This window comes from Gossypium raimondii, chromosome 10, assembly GCF_025698545.1.
Source record: "Gossypium raimondii isolate GPD5lz chromosome 10, ASM2569854v1, whole genome shotgun sequence".
In the NCBI taxonomy this organism is placed as follows: Eukaryota; Viridiplantae; Streptophyta; class Magnoliopsida; order Malvales; family Malvaceae; genus Gossypium; species Gossypium raimondii.
Window position 1 is genome coordinate 56,451,113 of NC_068574.1, and position 18,957 is coordinate 56,470,069.

Consider the following 18,957-nt stretch of genomic DNA (forward strand, 5'->3'; position numbering starts at 1 on the left):
TTATGTACAATTGACGGAAAACATTAATGTCGTGACTAATTGTCCTTAGTTACTTGCTTACGAAATTGATAGGAATTAAATTGTTCCAAATTTTTTGAGAGGGATCAATTTGCTCAATATTAAAATTGGGAGCGACCGGAGAAACATTTTTACCATTTATTTTCATCAAATATGATTAATGCTATTACCTTTCTCATTTTCTATTACCTAATAACATGAAACTGTTGAGATGAGATTAGACCTATCCATGGGCCAGGCCGGGCCTGAAAAAATTTGGCCCGACTCTTAGGCCCGAGCCCGACCCGACCCGGAATATGAGCCTGAAATTTTGCCCAGGCCCGGCCCGAGAAAAAAATAATAAGCCCGAGCCCGGCCCAGCCCGGTTTTTAATAAACACAAAAAAATATTTTAAAAATAAAAATATTTTTAAAGTATTTTAAAAATAAAAATATATATATTTATTATATTCGGGCCGGGCCCAGGCAAAAAAAGTTGAGCCCGAGCCCTGCCCATTTTTTAAACAGGCATCGTTTTTTTGCCCAAGCCCATATTTCGGGCCTATATTTTTACCCGAACCCTCCCATATTATGGGCTGGCCGTCGGGCCGGGCCGGGCCGCCCAGCCCATGGACAGGTCTAGATGAGATGTATATGCGTTTGATTTTTTTTAATAATTTTATTTTAAGTTTTGATCATGTATGTTCTTTTTGAGATAATGTCTAAAACTATTTATAGTCCTTTCCCAACCCATAAATAGGAGAATAATGCGCTTCAATACACTCAAACTCACGTCTTATTATATTGACAACAATACTCATGCCAATCGAAGTAAAACTCAAACGGCGATATATTTAAATTTTAATAATGTTGGACTGGTATTATTAATTTTACATTATCATTTGAGCATGGTTTTAAAATAATGCATGCACATTCACTAAGGAATTTTTATTAAGTATCAACATTTTTTTTTTCAATCGCATTCACAACTTTAAATAAAGCAAAAAAAAAAAAACCCCACTAGCGACAACATTTTTGTCGAACATGACTAGATGTACTCATGGGCTGGGTTTAAGTATGATATCAATATACTTTATTTTTGTCTAAGTTCGGTCCTGTCCGAAATATGAGTTTAAAATTTTGCCCAAACCCACCCACATTTGCAAAAAAACTAACCCAAGCCCATTTTTAGGCCCGTTCATATTATTTTTTAAATTTTTTAAAAAATATTTATATTATATTATTTTAATATTTAATAATTTTATACATTTTTATTTATTTAAATTTTTTATATAGTCATATTAACATTATTTTAATGTTTACATTATAGTAGTATTATATATATAGTATAGGCTTATTTTTTTAATGTGTTCTAAATTATATAATATATAAAAATAACATAATATAAAGTATTATAAACTTAAAAACAGATTAGACTTAGGTCTTGAATATTCAAGCCCGAGCCCTATCCATATTTTAAATGAGCCTAATTCTTTTGCCCAAATCTATTTTTTGAACGGATCTAAACAGGTAACTCGACCCATGAATAAGCCTAAACCATAGTTATATAAACCTATTTCTAATAGATTGACACCATATTATAATAACAAAATTATAAGAAATCCATAGAAGTCATAAGTGCAGAATTTACACATTCCAAATATGTATTTGTTTGGGTATGAAAATAAATTACAAATATGGTCCAACAAATAAATGCTGAAAGTGTTGCATTATAGGGATAAGATCAAATTAGTCCTCTATTATCAAATAAATTAATTTAATCTTTATATTATTAAAAGGATTCAAATAAACCTAAATTATAACATAGTTAATATTTCTTGTATAAAAATATTTTTCAATTCTGTTTAATTTCAAACAAAAATTTTCATTTACAGTAACATAAAAAATTTTAAAAATTTTGTTAAATAATAAATATTAACTCTATTTTAATTTCACCTTATTTGATTCTTTTTAATAATATAAAGGCTAATTAATATGGACCTTTTAAATACATTCACAGGTAAATAAAAAGGATTAAATTGTTGAGATTTGGTTATAAATCAAGTTTCATCACAACTCTGCAAATTAATTCGTTAATATTTTAATAATTATTATTAATAGTTTTAAAATTTTTAATAAATTTTTTTCATTTTTTATAAAATTTAAATAATTTTATTTTTAAATTTTTAATAAATTTAAATCAAAATGCCATGTTGTTATTGATGTGCCGCTCGGAAGAGCCATCACTTGAGGTGGTATGTCATGTTGGATAAAAATGTTGACCGTTAATTGACTAACATTTTCCATTAATTTTAACTTTATTTGAAATATTTTTGCAACGTTAAAAAGAAATTAAGGGCTAAAGTTACCGGAATATGATTTTATTATTTTGTTGTTAATGATGGAATGTCCTTCTCAAACACAAATGAATATAAATTTTATTTTGGCAATAAAAAATAAATTTGCAACAATTGAATTTTTTTTTTGTTTCAAAATCTAATTCACTCGATTAATAAATTCATGTTCATTTCAAATTGTAAAGGGGTCATATCAAGCTCTAGAACTTCTAATTTTCGAACTCTAAAAACAACACGTAAATTAACCAAATACAAATTCTAAAGCTCTAAACATCATTCCTTACATACAACCAACTTCCGAACCCAATCTTTTATAGTTCGGTCTAATGATTTTCATCATTCAATACCTAAATCTCATTTCTTCTATCACTTAAAGGTGTACACTGTTTTGGTGATTTTGAGCCCTCCAAGGCTTGTATATGATCCCAGACACCTTCGAACTCTTACTGTAACCGAGACTTCCCTTAGAAGCACTTGTATATCTCTAGATGTACTTATAATTTTCCCTTAGTTTGCCCAATATTACACTGTTTTGGTGATTTTAAGTCCTCTAAGGCTCGCATATGGTCCTGGATGCCTCCGAACTCTTACAAATCAATTCTAATTAGATTTATCATGATTTTAAGGTTATACAATTGAATTTATCTATTTTCTATGATTTTATAAAAATTATTTAAAGTTTAATTTCTTAAATAACATGAGCATTTTTGTCACAAAAGTATTTCGATAGCACCTCCCGTTCAAATTGTATGTCAAGACGGGTGATGGGTGTTACATGTAAAATTTTGTGATTTTTAATTAATTTTTAATAGTTTTTTATAAATTTTAAATTTTTTTTATAATTTTAATGTCTTTTTAAATTTATTTTTATAATTTCGGAATGTATCTAGACAAATGGATGTCTAGATTCAAATAAACCTCGACAACATTTGTCCAGATTCATTGTGTACTTATTTTAAACTTCCTTTTTATTTTTTTGAAATTTTTATTTTTGCTAACATGGCGTCTGTTAACGACCACGTCAGTGTTGCCGTTAAATACTAATGGTTAACATCAATCAAAGGGCCTATTTGGCTAGTCTTGTTAGTTCACGAGCTCAATTGGATGCGAAAAGTTAGAAGGGACTTAATTGATTTTTTTTAAAGTTCAAGGGCTTGTAATAGAGTTAAGCCATAAATAAATCTACAGGGTATTATACTTTTTTTCAAAGTGGACCAGTGAACCAATCATATCACCAATTTTTGTTTCAATCGATTTAACTGGTTATTGTAATTTTAATTAAATAAATAATTAAAAATTCATAAAAATAAAAAAATTCAATCTACTTTTTAATCCAATTTAAGTAATTCACTCAAAAATCAATTCAAAATCGATTTATCTTATAATTCGAATTGATATAACAATCAATTCTCGACCCGGTTAGATTTGAGCAATTCACTCAAAAACTAATTCAAAATTGATTTAACTTTTTATTCGAATTGATATATCAATCAGTTCTCGGCCCGACTCTAACCATATGCATTTGATCGTGCCTTTTAAGTGAATATATATATGTATTTAAGGTAGTGAATATATTGCAAACTATAGGATAAATAGATTTTTATATCAAATTTCAAACATTTCTTTTTAAAATTGGATTTTAACGACCCTAGTAAGTGTGAATCATCTATTAGTGGACTAGATCAAGAAAATGAACGGCCAAGATCACACCTTACCGTCCACTGGATCCCACATTCACCAGAATTTGTTTTGGTTTTTTGTTTGTTTTTATTAATTTGTGTTGCTCCCATCTCTAGCAGCACCATTAAAGAATAACTAAAAAAGTTGGAGGTTTTTTTTCCCTTAATTTTCTAGGGAAACAAACAAAACCATGGATGATTACACGAGAGAGATGATGGATTTGAAAACCCTGGTTACTCGAACCCTAGAGAAGAAAGGGGTTCTAGCTAAGATCCGGGTAAGAAATAATTTTTTCTATTTTAGCGCTTTTTTTCTCGGAATTTCATGTTTGGTTCTCGAGAATGGATGATGAAAAAGGAAACTCTGCTGATGACTTGGGCTTTGTTAAGTTAAAATTGAGTAAAAAGATCCTCTTTTGGCGTTGGATCTCGTGTTAATGGTAGAAACCTAGGATTTGTTTTTGAATATTTTGTTTCAAATTTGTTACTTTTACGAATAATTGAATGGGGTAAAATTGTGTTTGTAGATCTTTTGGTGTAAATTTGGGACCCAAAGGTTAAAATTTCATGTTCTGGAAACATTTAGGTGTGAAATTTTTGGGGTGAAATTAGATAATTAGAAATGTTGAAGAAATTATTTAGGTGGCATTTTGGTATACTGGAAAGTTTGAATATTTCTCACTGGTCTTGTTTGAGAAGCTGGTTTGCTGTTAATTTTTTTGAATTGTAAGCTGGAAAGTTTTAATTTTCAGTGGCTTTTTTCAAGGGATTTAGTTAAGTTTCATTAGTATGCCCTTTAATTTCAGGAAAATTATGGATAATTTCTTTGCATTAGAAGCTAGAGAAAGAACTTCTTAATTTGCGGCCAGCATTTTGGCTGGGAATTTGTTGGATCCTAGAAAAGTAGTGGAGTTTTTGGAGGGGAAGCTAAATTTGGGATTTGTGCACCATTTACTTGCCAAGGAAAAGGGTATTGTTCATTTTGAGTGATTGAATAGGGGCAGAATGCTAGATTAGTATCTACTACCAATTATACACATTTGTTTCAGAACTTAGAAGTTTGTAAGTGAGCTGTTTCCATACCCTGATTTTGCAAAATTGTTGAGCCTAGTTAATAATGCGTGTTGAATTCATTCTCGGATTTGAACAGGAGTGCCTGAAAATAATTTTCGTTGTCTGCCTCTGTTTAGGTCTTCTAGACATGGGGGAAAATATGTATGGAGACTGGGGATTTTTTTTTTTTAATTTGGTCCTGGGGGAAGGGGTGTTTTGGATGGGAGGCAAGGGGCATAAGAACTGCAAATCTAACGAAGGCATTAACGTGTCCTGAATGTGATAGTGGTAAGACCTATATGAGCTGAAGTATATTGATGGTGTTATTATCTTGAATGATTGTTGCTTGTGAAGTGTGCAGATTAATAAAGCTGCTTTTCCTTATGGTTTTCTGTTTCTTCTTTTCTTTTCTCTGTCTTGTAATGTTAATGTACTTGGTATCCTTTTCCAATGATCAGGCACTCAAATAACTTTTTCTTTTCCCATTTATGTCACTCCTAGGCTGAACTAAGGGCAAGTGTCTTTGAGGCAATAGAAGAGGAAGATCGAGTAATTGAAAAACAGGAGAGTTTACCTCCTGCATTATTGGGAAGTTGCAATGATCGTGCTAAACGACTTCATGCTTCTCCTTCTGGTCAATATATTACTTTTAGCCTCGCTATATATCATTACATGAAGTTATTGAACAACATGCTTTTTCTGCTGGCCCTCTTTTATTTAAAAAAAAGAGAGATTAAGCTAGCATCTATTATTTGTTCTTTTTTTCTTCCTTACTACATGACTAGGAGTCCTCCCTTCCCTTTATTTGGTTGTTAACTTTTTTGGTTGCATCAGTAACTTTAAAGTCTATATCCAATTTGATATGTCATCAGTGTACCTCGAGTATAGTCTTTAACTATTCCATTTGTAAATTGTGAACTCATGCTCATGTTGCTTTGTCATCTCTCCAAAATCTTCTTAAATCTGCATTTTGTGATCTCCTTAATAATGTGTACCTTGAATTTCCAAGTGCAGGAAGATTGTTAACTGCACTAGTGTGTGAGTACTTAGACTGGGCGCAACTAAACCACACTCTAAAAGTGTACCAGCCAGAATGCAATTTGGTAATCAAGTAATTTTCAATATATCATGGTCCTGATCATTGCTTTATAGTTGATCATTTTATTGGTTTTATTTCTTTGAAGCTTACATGCTAATCATACGGATATTTGTTCTTCTTTTAAATGTAGCAAAAAGACTCCTGGAAAGCTGAGTTGAAAGACTTTAGCGTCAAAAATGGTTATGACCTTAACAGAAATGGAGATAATCCTGTCCTTATGGATGTTCTTGATTGCTTCTTGAAGTTTGAGGTTAGTTTATCGCTGATGGATATATTTCATACTGCTGGAGGTCTTTTGACTTGTGAAGTTTGAGTCATTTTAGTCTTTCTGTCTGAAATTCGTATGCCCTTTTTGTGTGCTTTTTAGCTGTGATAAGTGTTATTTGGAATCTTATTTAACGCATTGGGAATGATGATAATTCTTTTAGGCTAAGCTTTAGCTTGCCGTTGTTTGATTCTTGTCATATCACCTTGCTTCTTCTCTGGTTTGACATCGTTTTAAGATACCCGATGTGATGAGTCTTTGTCTGAATATCCTGGAATGAGCTAAAGGGATGGGTGTCAAATTCTGTGTGGAGAAGGATGTGGGTTATACTGTAAATTGGGTGCAGAAACAGATTTTGGGTGTTTTTTCTGTAATGGTTCTCAATTAAAAGGAAAAAGAAATTAGCAAATCTGTCTTTTGTTTGGAATGGGGCAAGATGAAAAAATCATTGTAAATCAAGTTTGCGGAATGCATCAATGTTAAAGGAAAATAGTGAAACCTATGGTTCTGTGTTGCTATATATCTTTGGCATAGAACATGATCTTTGATGCGTAATCTAACAAGAAAAATATATTGACAGTAGTTTGAGTGTGATGAGTACAGTAAGGGTCTTTATACCCTTTAACAACAGGAGGACTTGGATGTGTGAAGCCAAGATCAATATCAATCAGGATTATCCTAGCACTTGGGGTTTGAGGGTTTCTTTTCAAGGTTGTGAATACGAAGCTTTGTTAAGAACTATTCATTTTCTTGTAATGTAAGCATTTAGTTTCTGCTTTACCAGGATGTTTGACATGTTCAGAAGTTGAGTTTCGACTCTTACCATCAATTGTTTTGGTTTGTGTTTGTTAAGTTAGATATCTCCAATGTTATTCCACATCATGATGACATCTTTTCTTTTTTAAATGTTTATAATAATTTATACGCGTGGAAAATATGCTCATGGCTACCAATCACATTTTGTCAGAACTTAACCCAAGCAAGAGGAAGTGGAAGGAGATCACAAGAAATTGAGTCCTCGTCTAGTTCAGAGTCTCGTAACACAAGAAGACCCTCATCATCTACTGTTGCTGGGGGCTTGCCTCCATTGGGAAGGTGCTGGACTAATGCCTTATCCCCCGCTTCTTCATCTTTATTGTTTACCATTTTGCTTTGCAATACTCCTAAAAGCTGACTAGTTTTAGCATATTTTTATGACAGGCCGGTTCCTGCCTCGCAGTCGTCTGGTAAGTGATTATCTTATATATTATTTTAACAATTGCATATCTTCTTGATTGTTGTTTCCATCATCTGATAACTTCGGCAAATAGATAGGAGAGCAGGCTCCTCCATGTCTGGTTACAGGAAAGAAGAGTATAGTTGGAGATATGATGATGACCTCCCAGAAGACGTGATTCGAGCTTCAGCTGCCCTCGAAAATCTTCAGTTGGACAGAAAGGCCAGGAATCTAACTTCTTCTTGGCGGTCTGTTTCTCAACCCTGCTTAAAATAAAACTGTGCATATTTATTCAATGTTCACTAGGAATTAATTTGGATTTTATGGAATTTTATATATCTCCGTGACACCTTTTAGGTGAAACTTCCATTAGTCGATATTGTTCTGATATTTGGCATGAAGGCAAATGCTTCGCCTTTCATTTGCTAGTAAGATGCATGCATCTCACAGAGTTACTGAGTGTTGGATAAATTTCAAATTAGGTTGTCGTAACGAATAAGGTTATTTTAAATTGTATAAAACAAGTCACCTTAGTCACGTAACCATAGAAATATACAATCGTATACATGAAATATCTAAAGCCGTATCTTCTTAATCAATTTGGTTACAGGCATGCTGGGGATTCAGTCAGCGGGGATGACGACAAGGTTGATCATATGTAGCTGAACGACATCTATTGCAATCCGGCAACCTAGTTTAGTGTGTATTTTCAAGGTTTCACCGATCCGAGTTTTTCTTAACCACAAAAAACGGGCAGAGTGAAGTTATCATGTAAGTTTTAATCTATATATAATTGTGATGTGATTTAGGTCCTCACTTTTAAGCTTTCTTTCCTCTCTTTTCACTTATTTGTTTTTGGTAGACCTTTCATTGTATGTGAGGTTTTGTATGGGGATTTAGATCAAACTATGTTTTGCAAGCAAGCTGAAAAGTCTTATGATTGTTGACGTTTAGTTTTTCCTAAAAACAAGCAGATATTGTTGTAACTTGCAAGTTACCAAAACTGAAAAGTCTTGCTCGAAGAACGAACGATGGATACAGGCATACCTGTTCGTGGGCCGGGTTATCTGCCCAGGCCCGAAGGTTCACCTAAAATTTGGGAGGGTTTGGACAAAAATATTAGACCTAAAAAATAGGCTTGGGAAAAAATTAGGTCTGTTTAAAATATGGGGCCGGGTTTGGACTTGAACATTCAATACTTGATCCCGGCCTGACCTGTTTTTAATTTCTAATACTTTATATTATGTTATTTTTATATATTATATAATTTAGAACACACTAAAATAATAAACTTATACTAAATATATAATATTACTCTAATATAAAAATTAAAATAATATTATGATGACTATATAAAAACTTTTAATAAATAAAAAGAAATATATAAAATTATTAAATATTAAAATAAAATAGTATAAATAAAATTTTTAAAATTTTTAAAAAATAATATGGACGGAACTGAAATAGGTTTGGGTTAGTTTTTTGTAGATATAGGTAGTTTTGGGCAAAATTGTAGATTCAATATTTTGAGTCAAGTCGAGTTTGAACAAGTATAAAGTATGTTAATATCATGTTTAAGCTCAACTTGACTTGACCTATGAGTCCCTCTTTATGGGTATGTGGCCGATATTTTATTTTCAATTTTGAAAAAAAAAATAGAAAATTCAATGTGTTCATAGGATCATAATCCTAATATACATACGAGTGTTGGATAAGAGTACTTCAAGGTTTGGAGTAACATAGATTAAACCCATTGAAAAATTGAACCCGGGCATAAGTTAAAATCATTTTGAAAAATGAACTTGGGTTTAACCAGCAAAGGAAATTTAGGGTTCTTTTAGACGGGTGTTTATTTTTAGTGTGATACTTTTTTTATTATTATCTCAAGTTATAGTATTTAATTTCAACGTCATCGTTATTTTTACATTAATCGCAAGTAAAAGCACCGCACCGACCACGACCATCCAAAGAACCCTTGAATCATTTGAAACATGTATTTTGAATTTTAAGTTTTGTAATTTTTTTAAGTGAAATATGTTATAATTCTTTGTATTTTCATAAATTTAGGATTTAATTTTTGTACTCTTATTTTTAAGAATTTAGTCTCTTTACATTTCAATTTTTGGAAATAAAATAAGTATTCACTTAATAGTTATGTAACTAAAAATTATTATAATGGATTTGAATTTAAGATAATAATTTTATCAATGCTAATAGTTGAACTTAAAATTTAAAAAGTAAAGGGACTAAATTTTAAATTTATAAAGAGTACAAAGGCTCGTGGTAATTAGGTTAAAATATTTTATTTGTCTTTATGCTTTAAAATTAAAAATTCAAACCTTTTACTTTTTTAACTAAAATATCTACTTAAATCATCGTTGTTGATAACTTATGTTAAAATTTTGTTTATTTATTTATTATCAATTATGTCAAGGTAGTGTAATTAACATGTCAAATTAATAAATTTTAACAGAAAATATAGAAAAAGAAATGTTAATAATTTGATTGAGATTTTTAAATAAAAAATAAAAAACTTTAATTTTAAACTTAGAAATTAAATTTTAAATTTATATTTTGAATAATCTCATTATAGGTTTTCCATCATATCTACTCTTTTTAAGACAATACTTAGAATTATGGCCTCTCTTCAACCCTTAGATAGGAGGATAATACACTTCAACCCACTCAAATTCACGTCCTCCTGTATTAACAATAATACCTATATCAATCGAGCTAAGACTCAATCGATTTATTTTTATAATGTTTTTGTACTCAGATAAAAGGAATCATTTGAATATAGTTCATTTCTCTTGGGAAGAGGACAGCATATTCTTTTGTTTTTACTTGAAAGAGAAGGAACGGCAATAAGCTAATCTATAAAGGCATGTGGTGTTCAATGATCACACGATTAAATATACCTTTAAATAAAGGTTAAAGTTGTTTTAAATTTTTTACGTACGATGAATATATATAATTATTTGTGTACGTAATATATAAACATAAAATAATGTTATTGTTGCGTAAGAGATTTTGGTTGAATCTGAAATTGATATTTTGTAAAGGCAAAGTGTTTTTAAAAAACTATGTTTTTAAAAAACTATCTTAAAAACAGTTATTTCCTCTTCGTGTGGTAAATGATCAAGAACTACTATTCTCAAGATACAATACATTTACTCGAACAGAACAACTCGTAAACCTGAATGAAATCCAAAAACATACAAGAAAGTCCTAGAACTCAATTCCATGTTGAAATTCTCATTTTGGTGTCTATACATTAAGTATCAAGAAATACATATATATATATATACCTGTTTTCAAAGGTCACAACGGGTTTATAAATAGTTATGCCTATTTACATAAAAACACTTCAGTTACATATTATATATGTATATATATATATATGATTGTTGTAATAATATATAAGTTTAGTATATATTTTATTTGAAAATATTTTATAAATTATTATATATTGTATTAATAATTTATGAAAATTAAATTAAATTAAAATTTGATATATAAAATTACATATTAAACCGAAATTCACGTTTAATTTCAATAATTAACATCCAAAACTTACTTTAAAAAATAGATTTCCCTTTTGCAGTAACTTTTCTTTTTCAAGTGGAAGTATGTGCTACTGCAATTTTTGTTTGGTTCTTGGGTTTGAGAGCCAAATTTGTCAAGAAAGAATATTAAGACAAAAATAGTCAAAATGCTAAGAAGTTAGGCAACTATTACATCTCAATATATTGAATTTTTACTATTTCTCTGATATTTTTTATTTAATTATAATTTTAACAATTTATATTTTATTTTAAATAATTTCACGGAGTTAACATAACTTTTAACTCTTGACACGAACTTAAGAATTTAAAATTAATGTAAAAATATCATTACATTTTTATAAAATAAAAATAACAAAAAAATTATATGTAAATCTTTTAATTGAGTTAGTCTCAGAAGTCAATCAAACACAAATCTAGATGCAAAAAATCTAAAATACCATTATTTTTAAACAAACAACAACTATTATTGCGGGTGATTTGGGTGTTGAGTGTAGCACCTGAGTGGAGGTACTACATGTAGTTTGTGTAATATGAGTGAAACTGATGGTTGGCTACTGCTATAGTTGAGGGAATGACCGTCGTATATCGGCTTGTAATTGGTCTCGAGTTGTTTGAGACTACGTTTGAGCTTATGGATCTTATGCTTGTTTATCTCTGTTTGTCAAAAATGTTTGAGTTGGAGTGACACATGTTTGTGTATACTTACCGCACTAATTATTGAGGACTAAATATGAAAGAAAGGAGATAGATATTTACCCTAAGTATGAAAAAACGCGAAGAAAGGAGATAGTCGCTAAGAAAGTTTAAGGAGATAAAGTTGTTGGAGAGGAGAAATGAAGCCAGAAAAAATTGTCTCTTTTGTTAGATCGATAATATGATTTGAGATGACTGAATTACAGGGTATGTGAATGACAACTGATAGTAATCTTAATAATATGTTTGAGTTTTATTTATAAACGACGTACTCTTAATTTTATATAAAATATACGTAAAACGAAACAATTTCCCTAATGGAATAAATAATTGGTGAGATATTTTGTAGCTTAACAAATTTCAATAATTGTACAATCACATACACACAATCTTTCTTTTAAAATAGATTAGAGACAAAAAGGACTAAATTGCCATTTTTCAAAATCTCTACTTTTTCAAGAGGAACCCTCATACCAACTTTTGTTTCTTTCTTTGGATTAAAAGCCAAATTGTCAAGAAAGTATATTAAAGAAATAGCCAACACAAAACCCCATATTTTGTTGGTAATTGCTAAGAAGTTAGGCAATTATTATCAAACACTAAATCTCAATATAAACTAATCAATAAATTTGGATTTGCATTTTACTTATTAAAGCTAATTGTGAAGAAGACTTTATTTATTTTACTATTTACTCAATCAACAAAATCCAAATTCTTTTAAATTGTTGGCGGGGTGAAGTCAGGACATTTTTTAGGAGAGTCGAAATTAAATTGTATGTTTTACGATAATAAAATGTAATTTCACCATTTTAATATCTATATCTTTATAACTTTTAAAGGATTAAATCAAATTTTATCATTTTAAGGGTAATGTGTAATTTTCGTTTACTAATTTAAATTTTACAAATTTTAAAGGGGCTTAAATGGATTTTAAGGGGTTGGGGCAGATTGAATTTTGGTAAGAAGTTTACTAACTAATAAAAATATTTTAATTTAATTATATTTAAAAAAACATATATATTAATATAAATAACTTTTATTATTTATTTAATGTTTAATATAATTTGCGCGAGTTTAAAATTATATATAAAAAGTTGATTGAGTCTTAGTTTGATTGGCAAAAGCATTGTTGTCAATATAGGAGGATGTGGGTTTGAGTACGCTGAAGCACATTATCCTCCTATTTATGGGTTGGAGAGGGGCTATGGATAATTCTAGCCTGTCAAAAAGAGCAACTATGGTTACAACCTATAATGAGATTGTTTAAAAAAATTAATTATAAAAAATATCAATACTATTATTAATAAAATAATAATTATTCTACATTTGACTAGTCTAATAATAAAATTCCACAAGTGGGCAAGGCGAATCCAGAATTTTTTTTAGGGAGGTCAAAATTGAATTATAAATTTTTGAGAAGTCAAAATATAATTTTACCACGTATTTATTTATTATTTCATTATTTTATGAAGAGACTTAATAGAACCTTTTCAATTTTGGAGACCAAAGTATAATTTAATTATATATTAATTTATAATTTAAACAATTTTTAAGAGCCTATATAGCAAATTTTCCATTTTGGCCGTTGCTTGCTTCCTTTAAATTCGTCCCTACAAGTGGATTTAAGATGTTACTATATATTATTATATACAAAAAAAGACACATGATGGACTCCTAAACTCGCTTGTAAAGTTTTTTTCATTGATAAATAATAATATTTATACTATAAGATAAACTACAGATAGTTATCCACTTATAAAATATTCGCAATTTAAGCACCCAAGTTACATAGTTCGGTCATTTTGGTTACTCTCGTTAAAATCACAAATTATAAGTTGACATGATAGTTAAAAATTGGTATAATAACAAATTTAGTCCTCAATTTTTATTTATTATATCGATTTAGTCATAATTTAAAAAATAACACTCAAAATTTACAAATATTTTCAATTTGATCCTAATTCTAAAAGTTCAAAGAAATATATAAAATACATAAATATTTTTTAAAAAGTATTATTGAAAATTTAAATTTATATATATTTTAAATGTTATAAATTATTAAATCAATATAAAAGTTTAGGGCTAAATTTATAATTATACCAATTTTTAAATTGCCACATCATCTTGTCGTATGTGATTTTAACAAGAATGACTAAAATGATCGAACTATGTAATGAGTACTTAAATTACAAACTTTTATTTTATTTTAAGTGTCTAAAATGAAAATGTAAAATTTTCTTTTACGTGTAGGACATAATTTATTTATTTTTTATAAAATATTCTAAACAAACTTAAACACGAAATTAATATATATTTTTTAAATTAATTAAAATAGAAAAATATAAATAAATAAATAACCCTCGTGGCAAATTATAAAACGTCAAACTCTTTCACGTTCACCACGTTTCCTCAGTTGAAGGAAACAAAACTAAAATAGCTTTGCTTTTTCTTCTTGTTTCCAGTGTTTTTATTTTCAATTTTTTTCCCCACAGCCAAACACTCTCCCTTCCCCTTTTCTCCCATGGCGGTTGTTAGCCGTTGCTCTAGAGCTGCTACGGCTGCGACAACAGCGAACGCCACCACCGCCACAACATTCGCTTACTTAATTCGATCTCTCTCTCCTTTTTCTTCTTCTTCTTCTTCTTCGACTTTCGATCCCCAAAATGACCTCAACAACCGTAATAAACCAGCCGTTTTAGGGACTTTGAAGAGAGAATCGAAGGGTAGAAATGTCCAGTGGGTATTTTTAGGTTGTCCTGGTGTTGGCAAAGGGACCTACGCTTCACGGTTGTCGAATCTTCTCGGTGTTCCTCACATCTCCACCGGTGATCTTGTCCGAGATGAGCTCGCTTCCTCTGGTCCCCTTTCTTCTCAGGTCTAATCTATTCTGTTAGGTTTTCGTCAATCGATTTCCTTTTTACAAAAAGTTGAAATTTAATGAATGCATGTTGAATAGAGAATATATTTGACCGATGAGTTTAAATAGTTTGATCCACTGCTGTTTTAGAGAATTGAAGGTTCAGTTTTCTTGTAATTCTTTTATTATGTTAAGTGGGGTAATGTTTTTGAACGATCGAAGCTAAAAGTTTTGATTTGTAAATAAGTGAATGCATAAATTTCTTATTTGGATCAGTATACTCCAGTATATGTTACATTTTAACTTAATCAGGTCCGCTTGATGAACAATTTTGTATTTTGTTTTAATGCATATTAATTTTTATTTTTATGTTAAAGTATATAGGTAGTACCTTTAGAATTAAGTAATCTAGTCCATGGAGTTTGATGGCTGCAAACAAAAAAAAAAAAGTACAATTGTAGCAATCTAGATGCTGATGTGGACTTTGGGAAAATCTAACAATACAATAGAACTATTAAGAACATATCTTCTGTCGGATTCCTGAAGTTCAAATCAGCATTCTAGACTGTTCCTCATTACCATTGTTACCAATTTTGTAGTACTTTTAGAAACAAGTAATTTACTCCATAGAGTTTGACAGCTGCAAAAAGAAAACAAGTAAATTTAATAACATTATTAATGGAAACCCATTTAAATGCTGATGTGGACTCGTGAAACCTGACAATACAAACCTTTAAATTGAACTAACCATTAAGAACATGTGTTTTGTCAGCATTTTAGATGGTTTTTCACAAACATTGTTATCAATTTTGCTTGTTTGCACCAATATCAGATACAGAAGAAGTAAATTACTCGGTTCTAGATTGAGACCAAAAGCAATTAGTAAAATTAATAAGCAAATGGATTCATGATAAATTCATAAAGGAAATGCTTTAGAATGTTACGAGTTAGGACATGTAATTTTTTTGTTTGATTTTAGCTTTAATTGGTTTGTGTTTTTATTGGAATTTAAAAGTCATGATATTTTTGTGGTTTGAGGAAAGAAATTGGAGTTGAAACATCATTGTTGTTTCCTTTTGCCTTTTTGTTTTTTTATTACTCAAATTTACTTTTTTTATACTATTACACTTGGCAGCTCAAGGAGATTGTTACCCAGGGAAAATTAGTTTCAGATGAAATTATAATAGATTTACTTTCCAAACGTCTTGAAGCAGGAGAAGCTAAGGGTGAATCAGGGTTCATTCTTGATGGTTTTCCTCGGACAGTAAGACAGGCAGTAAGTGCTTCATTTGATAATTTTCTGTAATATTTTACTTTCAACTAAAGGTTAATTTGACTTCACTTACTGGGAAATACTAATGGTAGTAAAGGCAGTGGTAAAAGAACTGGTAGGAAAATATACCCTTTGGGTACTAAATTGATCCCTTTGCATATCTATTACTGAATCTTTTGCTAGAAGCATGTATAAATTCCAGTCATTGTTTTTGGTTCTAAAAGCTTTTGTTAGCTTCTTAGTAATTTACTCACATGAGGCCTGGCAATTCGTGTATGTTCAAGGTATTTTTCTTATTAGTTTTTGACAGGCTAATAATTTTTGTGTTTTCATGTTTCTTTGTGTTTCTTTTCCATGCCATGTTCCGTACCGTGTTTTTGTTGACTTTTTCGTGTTATGGAATCTATCATGTCCAGAATTGCCAGGTTACACCTATGCAACTTCTACCTATGTTCTCAATGATTAATAGATTTGCCCCTGATGACTGTAAGTTGGATGGTCAAGCATTTTATTCTTTTTTTTTTTTTTTTTGTGTGTGTGTGTGTGTATACACTCTGAAAATAGCATTTTATCAGAATACAACTTAAGAAAAATATGCTGATTTCATATGGTCTAAGTTGCTACATTGTTAAGAAATTTTATTGGTTAAAATATGTTTTTAGTCTCTGTACTTGTATACAATTTGAGATTTAGTCCTTTACTTTAAAAGTTAAAAACTCAAATCTTTTTACATTTTCTATTTAAAAATCTTAGTCCGATAATCATTGTTGTTGGTAGTTTTTGTTAAAATTTGTGAACTTATTATGTTTATTTTCTGTCAATCATATGATGACAGCCTAATCAAAATTCAAAGTTGACAATTTTGACAGAAAATACTTACGATTTTAATGGTTGGACTGAGAATTTTAGTAAAAGAGTAGGATTTAATTTTAACATTTTAAGTATAGGGACTAAATCTCTAATTTTTTCAAAGTACAGGAACTAAGAACATATTTTAACTATTTTTTTTCATCAAATTGAAAGCTTATTTTTTTTAATATGAAATTGCATCAGAGTTGTTTTCAGTTTCACAGCAGGCAATTCACTTATAATATGAAGGATTTTTCAACTACCTTTTATAAATAAAAACAAAAGAGAACGGTAGTGGCAGTTGCCACTGAATCCGTGCCAGCTGCATGGCAGATACATTTTACTTTTCAATGAAAAGATGCTCATTTTGTACTTTCATGCTGTTTTGGTGTTCTAGCCTCCTCCTCCCCCCTTCCTTTTTGGTATATTGTCAGGAAGCATAATGGTTGCACTATTCTGTTTATCATGTAAAATAGCTCCATGCCATTTTGACCAATTACTAGTAAATCCCTAACCCTTCAGTCTACTATTTTATCATGTTTATTTCCTAGGAAATATTAGAAGGGGTGACAGACATTGACTTAGTGATTAACCTGAAGCTTCGAGAAGAAGCATTGCTTGCAAAATGTCTTGGAAGAAGGATTTGTAGTGAGTGTGGAGGAAACTATAATGTGGCTTGTATCGATATCAAGGCAGAGAACGGGAGGCCTGGAATGTACATGGCTCCACTTCCTCCCCCTCCTCAATGTGCATCTAAGCTTATTACTCGACCAGATGATACTGAAGAAGTTGTTAAGCAACGGCTCCGTATATACCAGGCGATGGTAATTCCCATTCCTGTATTTTTTAAATTGCATTCCTAGAATTTAGTTATCTATCAACAGGATTACAAATTTTATCTTCATACAGACTCGACCTGTAGAGGATTTCTACCGCAGTCGCGGGAAGTTGTTAGAATTTGATCTTCCGGGAGGAATCCCAGAATCATGGCCAAAGCTGCTCTGTGCTTTGAATCTTGAAGATCGCGAGGACAAACAGTCCGCAGCTGCATAATGTCTTGCATCGTTGGATCATCTGAAGTAATTGCTGGTAAATTCGGTCATTCTTTGCATGCACAACACGTGCATGCATATTTATTTCATAAAAGAACCCGAAAAGAAGAGAGAAACATTGCATATGCAAATAAAGCTAGACATGTCTAAAGCCCTAAACTACAAAACGAGGTAGTTTTGTACTTGTATTGCAGAGAATATGTAAATTAGGTAAGTTATTGTTTGGGAGATGCGGGGGCATTGTGTTCTTTAAGCTAACTATAATGGTTTGCTTTGAAACAAGTATATGTATATCTGCTTAATGCCAGTGCCATTATCATTTTGCTGTATATTTGTGGTATGTCGAGCGTATAAAAGGGGATTTTATCATTGTGGGTTGAATTATAAAACTATGACTTGATAAGCTGTGGTTTGAACACACACACATATCCATATAGGCGTGAGCATGTTGCTAATATGTGGGTATATCGAGTGTTATTCAGCTGCAATGGAGGTCCATGAACAGGCTTTTAGGATATGCTAATATACGCTTAAAAGTTGCTTGATCAATGAAGTAATTTTCTACTATTTTTAAAGAAGATGAAGTAAGGCCTTCTGTAGAACAATGGCTGTAAGAGTCCACAGCTAGTCGGTGTCAGCTTTATTACTTGATTTTGGGGACGTACTGGACTGGCTGATTAAATTAAGAACCGGTGGTTTAAATCGGTAAAAAAATCGGTTAGAACTAAAACTGTCAGTCATAGGGGCAGAAATGACAGAATTTCATTCCCAAGTGATTCGAGTATATAGCCATGTGTTTTTTCATTTCTTTGAGGAATCATACTTGGGGTCCTGTGGGACACTGATATTTGAAGCAACATGGAGTTGCTTTTCATTGCTTTCTTAGAGTCGATTCGGATTTTCCAAGCTTAGTTAAGATTCTATGTCAGCCTAATAGAAAAAAAAAATAGTTGAAAAATTGAAAATTAAAATTAATATGGAATTTTTTTGAAAAAGACCCAA

General features: G+C 30.6%; 2 protein-coding genes across 2 annotated transcripts; both read left to right on the forward strand.

The window, feature by feature from the left end:
* The first annotated feature begins 4,044 nt into the window (after window positions 1-4,044).
* Window positions 4,045-8,618, forward strand: LOC105777600 (protein TONNEAU 1b). The gene is made up of 8 exons (XM_012600943.1): window positions 4,045-4,310; window positions 5,587-5,719; window positions 6,100-6,188; window positions 6,315-6,434; window positions 7,417-7,544; window positions 7,650-7,675; window positions 7,760-7,913; window positions 8,276-8,618. The coding sequence occupies exons 1-8, from the start codon at window positions 4,224-4,226 to the stop codon at window positions 8,325-8,327; spliced, it is 789 nt and encodes a 262-aa protein (XP_012456397.1). The 5' UTR covers window positions 4,045-4,223; the 3' UTR covers window positions 8,328-8,618.
* Window positions 8,619-14,327: 5,709 nt separating this feature from the next.
* Window positions 14,328-18,284, forward strand: LOC105776366 (probable adenylate kinase 6, chloroplastic). The gene is made up of 4 exons (XM_012598977.2): window positions 14,328-14,799; window positions 15,917-16,057; window positions 17,455-17,727; window positions 17,813-18,284. Exons 1-4 carry the CDS (start codon window positions 14,446-14,448, stop codon window positions 17,954-17,956), a joined length of 912 nt encoding a protein of 303 aa, XP_012454431.1. The 5' UTR covers window positions 14,328-14,445; the 3' UTR covers window positions 17,957-18,284.
* Window positions 18,285-18,957: the final 673 nt, after the last annotated feature.